This window comes from Trichoplax adhaerens, genomic scaffold, assembly GCF_000150275.1.
Source record: "Trichoplax adhaerens TRIADscaffold_13 genomic scaffold, whole genome shotgun sequence".
In the NCBI taxonomy this organism is placed as follows: Eukaryota; Metazoa; Placozoa; class Uniplacotomia; order Trichoplacea; family Trichoplacidae; genus Trichoplax; species Trichoplax adhaerens.
In genome coordinates, this window is record NW_002060955.1 from 252,854 (window position 1) to 258,364 (window position 5,511).

General features: G+C 34.6%; 1 protein-coding gene across 1 annotated transcript; it reads left to right on the forward strand.

Annotated features, from left to right (window-relative positions):
- On the forward strand, positions 1–4,521 carry TRIADDRAFT_59963 (uncharacterized protein; the record flags this gene model as incomplete). Its single annotated transcript, XM_002115951.1, has 5 exons — positions 1–265; positions 2,132–2,223; positions 2,818–3,025; positions 3,128–3,288; positions 4,333–4,521. The coding sequence occupies 5 exons, from the start codon at positions 1–3 to the stop codon at positions 4,519–4,521; spliced, it is 915 nt and encodes a 304-aa protein (XP_002115987.1).
- Positions 4,522–5,511: the final 990 nt, after the last annotated feature.

The window sequence follows — 5,511 nt, forward strand, 5'->3', positions numbered from 1 at the left end:
ATGTCCAAAAAATCAAAAACTAAAATTCAGGATATTGCCATCGAAATCGACGAAAATCTATCGTATGTTCTATCTGGCCAGTTACTAAAAGGCAAATTGGTTATCAACACTTTGGATCCGTTAACAGAGATTCAAAAAATCGTTGTCGAAGCTCATGGAGATGGTTATACGATGTTGAGACCTGCAGCCAATGCCGGAGAAGGAAATGTACGACATGGCCAATGGAAGGAATACTTAAAGTGTAGTAGCACCGTGATGAATCAAGGTAGGTTAATTTTAATTGACAAGGTATCTACTCTTACTACGGACTTTTAAGAAGATAATAGTACAAGTGCCTGCTATGATCATCGACTGTCCATCGTGCATGTACAGTGCAACGGATTTGGAACATTTTTAGACAAGAAGCAACTTATTACTCATCTCCGGGCAGGGATTGTTGTTTACATTGACCCAGCTGTTTCAATTTATCGTTTGCGTGTTGATGAATTACATCACTGTAGAGTATTTCATCAACTAAAGACTAGAATTAATATCAAACTTACCATGGAATAAAATAAGAAATTATCATTTGGTAATGAATTCCAACATCAAGACTATGATATTATTTCCGCCTTATTCGCATAGAATTGATTGCCGATTGATTTCGCTCTCGTTCAATAAAAATGACATTTTCATGACCTTAGTTCCAGTTCTTGACAGGATTGGAATACGGTAGATAGATGATGATGCATCGATAAAGTAGGTAATGATCGATTGACTACCTTCAAGGTGCATCAATTTTCTAGCTAAAACTGCGAAAGACAACGATAGCTACGCTTTCACTTTATACGTAATTCAATCCATCATGATGTCTTCCAGCGGCATCGCTAGATGTTAACTTGTACATGTTTAGGAATGGAGAAGCTTTTTCTATTTAGGGAAAGGTTTCAATTCACCATGATGATTAAATGATGACATAGAAAGCTTTCAATCAGAGTTGAATTTGTTAATTTAAATACTATCCTCACCAAAATGATCCCCAATCAAAGGTAATGTCCTGCCAAAGCCCGATTATCGCGGCTCCCGTGCATTTTTTGGACTTCGCAATCAGATCCAAAATGCTGAATTAAGTATTCTCAACGATCTCACTATGGCACTAGCAAAACTAAGCAATTTCCTTTCGTTTCCAATCAAAATAATAATAATAATAAACCGATAGTAAAGGACTACTGCACAGATTACATGTTGAGTGATTATCGGAACATCAACATTCCCATGCTTTACAGAAGAGCCAATTTGAACATTTCAAGGCTGCTTTTAGTATTGCTCAGTTTACGCTCGATATAACGTAATTTATGCAGATTGCTCACTTTGAAACTTGAAATTTTAGATTACAGCCAGGTCCAGTGATCCCGCCTGAGTTCTTGCCTAATAGTCCATCGGTAAAGGAAAGGTTTACTCCCTCTGTACATTAATGATTCCAATCGGATGATGAAAAGCAATGAATACTTCAAATCTAATTGATATCAATCACGCTAATAGTCAGATTAATCTCTACCGTGATCCAATACAGAAACGCTTATTTGTTGGCCATCGTCAAATTTTCAGATTAGAATTATCGCCAAAATATTAACTATGGTAAAATACATGTTGAATTGAACAGAAAGGGAATTTGACTAGTTCTAGAATAATAGCTCAGATCAGATACTTTATAAATCAAGACCAATTAAAGGCCAATAATCCCCATCAACCTGCACCGAGCCACACCATATAGGGCAATACTGTAATTAGGCAAAAACAGGATAGCGATACAGAAAATCCATCAAAATGTGAGTAGTAATTGAGCGCTAAGCAGTCGAAGAAAACTGTAGCGAACATTATTAGATTCGATGCCAACGTATTAAATGCTCTTCCTATTAACTAATTAACGTTAACATAGATCAAAATATCCTTATAAATGTTTATGATATATGACGTTGAAGAAGGCGAAATATCTCAATAGTCTTTTTTCTCGCAGTAGATGAAAGCGAAACATTAACTTTGGATTCCGGTCGACATGAACTCCCCTTCAACTTTGTCTTGCCGTACTATCTCCCATCCTCATTTAACACAAGCAATAAAAACCACAACTATATTCGTTATTGGATTAAAGGAACTGTTTTCTTTACCAAAGACCGATCGGCAACTATTTATAAATCGTTCAAAGTCAGAGAAAAGGTCGCTTTAGGTACCTTGCAGATGAAGGTAGGTCTAGTAATAATAGGCTTAATTATAATTAATTAATAGCCGTTTAGGAATGAGCGCTTATTATATCCCCTGAAGTAATGATAAAATTGAATTACCCATCTTATGCCAATGGCTATTGCTGTCCATCTTTTCTAGAATGAGCTAAAATCTACTTCAACTGACAATGAATTAGTCGATCATAAAGTAAAGCAGTTAGTACTCAAGATATAGGATATAATATTAGCTCAATGTGCCATAAAATGCTATTCCCCCAGCTTTAAACACCAATAGAATCTAAAAACGCGTATCTTTGTTTCAGCTCCAATTAATTATTATCACCAATGCGTAATAATTAGGACTGATTATCGCCTGACCTTTTCCATCTTATTAACAGCAGTAACTAACTTAAGATTTAGAACATCGAAGTAAAACTTTCCGTTAAATTCAATTTATCCCTTGATCAAAGCTTCCAACTTACATTGACTGTAAGCGATGTTATGCTGAAGCAATTTTCGTAGACGGTGACCCAGTGTTGCACATTAGTCCCTCAAGAGAGACCAAGTTAATACTTTTATATTAAACATGATACCCGTCTATTTTATGTGGCTTTAGGAAGAACCGAGATCCATTGATTTAACGCAAACATTATGCTGCAATATATTAAGGCCTGGAAGCGTCCATTTGACCTTTGTAACCGATCGAAAGGCTTACTGCACTGGACATTCGATGTTATTAACAGCAACGGTAGAAAACTTAACTCGTTTACGCCTAAAAGCGTTGAAAGTCGAACTAGTACAATGTGCTACCGTTATTGCTGAGGGTAATCTGGTAGCCACTTGAGAATATCATTATGTAGCCCATATATAATTTAATCAGTAAATTTGAATGTGATTATAGGAATTCTAATGATCATTTGTGTTAGGTAACTCCAAAGTAATACAAACAAAATGTGCCAGCTTGGAATCAGATCCGATTGAAGCCGGAGACACATTGGAATGGCAAAATAAGTCTTTCCATCTACCAGATGACCTTATGCCGACCTCGCACTCTTCTGCCCTTATACAAACGCAATACGAATTGGTGGTAAGGAATGAAACTAAATTCGACAGCTAGCTATTGCAATATCTACTTTTCTTTTTCTTCCAGTTAATATTAAGTTTTCTATCGGTAAATGCAACTGATAGATTAAATACTCAAGGCAAGCAATCTTGTGTAGCTCTAACGCAAATTTAATAGTAAATTATAATTCTCAATCAGCTCTACGCTGCTTCTGATATACTCGTACGTTATTACAGCAGCCAATTAACTATGAAACCACTATCTACCTTGAATGAGAAACCTTTCGATTCGTTACCAACTATGCTTAAACGACTACTTCATCTAATTCAAGTACCTAGCGTTCAGATTTTCTTAAATTTAGAGGAGACTATACTATTAAGTGTTCTATCGATTATCAATGGAGCTGCTACATGGAAGCAAACATGTCAGTTGATGCAAAGCTAACCCATGTTACCTGTATTCAAATGCACAAATAAGACCTGTCCTTGCAGTTGCTCTGCCTACTACTCCATGTTCAATGATTCAATTCATTTATATAACATTGTCACAACCCTCTCTTGTGGCAAAGGAAACGTTTATTAACAAAGTAAAGAATCTCTCTTGTAACTATAATAACTTGGGTTACTTTTCCAGTATCTCCACTTTCTATGTTAGTGATATACGAGAACTCGATTTCTCAACAAACTCCACAGATGACTGAATATATTACACTATTCTTCACTATACGAGTCTAGCACCATTCTTGAGCAACAACTGATTTATTCCACATACACTCGCGCTTAAATAGATTTCTACAATGAATTCTAACGTTAATCAGTGAGAATTAAGTTGGCGTTATCATTATAATACTTTACTAATTATGTACTTAGATATTCTCGTCTTGAGGTAGCTACAAGCTATCACACACGACATAGAGCATGATTGGACTATTTATTAATTAACAGTTACTTATAAGGTTATCATATTGACTGCATTAAACTGCCTAGCAGAATTTATCGATTTATTTATTTACATCGTACGTCTGAGGACTGTTATAACTATAACTAATCGTTGTTGTATTCGTTCCAGGTTACTGTAGTAATACCCATGGCAGCTAACCTTTCCTTTCGACAAAATGTTGGCATTGCAACAGTACTCGATGCCGACGACGATATCCAAAGTAAATACCAGCAGCATGTAATACTACAACGACAATTATCAATACAGCAACAAAGTCAACAACGGCAAAGACATAATTCAGCGGTCACGGATGTGTAATGTAGAATTGTATTTATACTTTAAGTTAATTAACAGAATTTATCAAAGTTAGTCAAAATACTACAAGGTAAACATCAATACTTGTAGCTTTGTTTGATATCCTCTCCTGGTTCAAAACCTCAAACCTGTTTTTTTTCATCCAAATAAAATTCTAACTGACTCTCAACACCAATCTAACTGCAAAGGATAACAGTTACGATACAGAAGTGCTAAAATCGTTACAGCTATTTTAATAACTGTTTAGCGCTGCAATTTTTACTAATTTATTTCTAAGGGTCCGCCTAAAAGTAAACATTGAAAGCTTTTGAAAATCTGTTCATTTTCTATGTTATGACATTTGAAAGTCATTGCTTTTGCATAGTGTGTGTCAGTGTCTGAAATCAAATCCATAAAGCTGATGTTTTTCATACGTATATTCAATACTACCCTATTATTTCAAAACCTATCAAGTGATAGCGGAATATTTTATAGAATCGTACCGGTGTGGATTTGTTCTACTCTCAAAAACTAATTTTGCTTCAAATAAGAAATATAATGAGGTAGGCTTGATGTGAACTAAATCGCTAAGAAAGATGTAGCTGCATTCGAAAATTTTAAATCTATTTAGGAAATCGTATTTGTGCTTGGTTTATACTCATATTTAAATTTAAAGCTGATTTATCCTTCTTATTAAATCATCAAAGATGAATTTAATCTATTTAATTTGAAGGCAATAATAAGATATAGCTATAGCAATTACAGCTATCAGGTTTGAAAGTATCACCCAATTTACGCTAGTATCTGTATTTTATTCCACTGAAACTTTCTCTATGTAACAGATTTTTCCCATTTACGAATGTTTAATCGCTTTGCTAAAAGTTTGTAATGAACTTTATTTGAAAAATATGGAATGTTTACCACTTACAATTAATTTATCATTACTCTTCACTTAATAAATGTTAGGTATAAATAATAAATTTTATGAAATATTCATCTTAGGCGAAAGTTAGT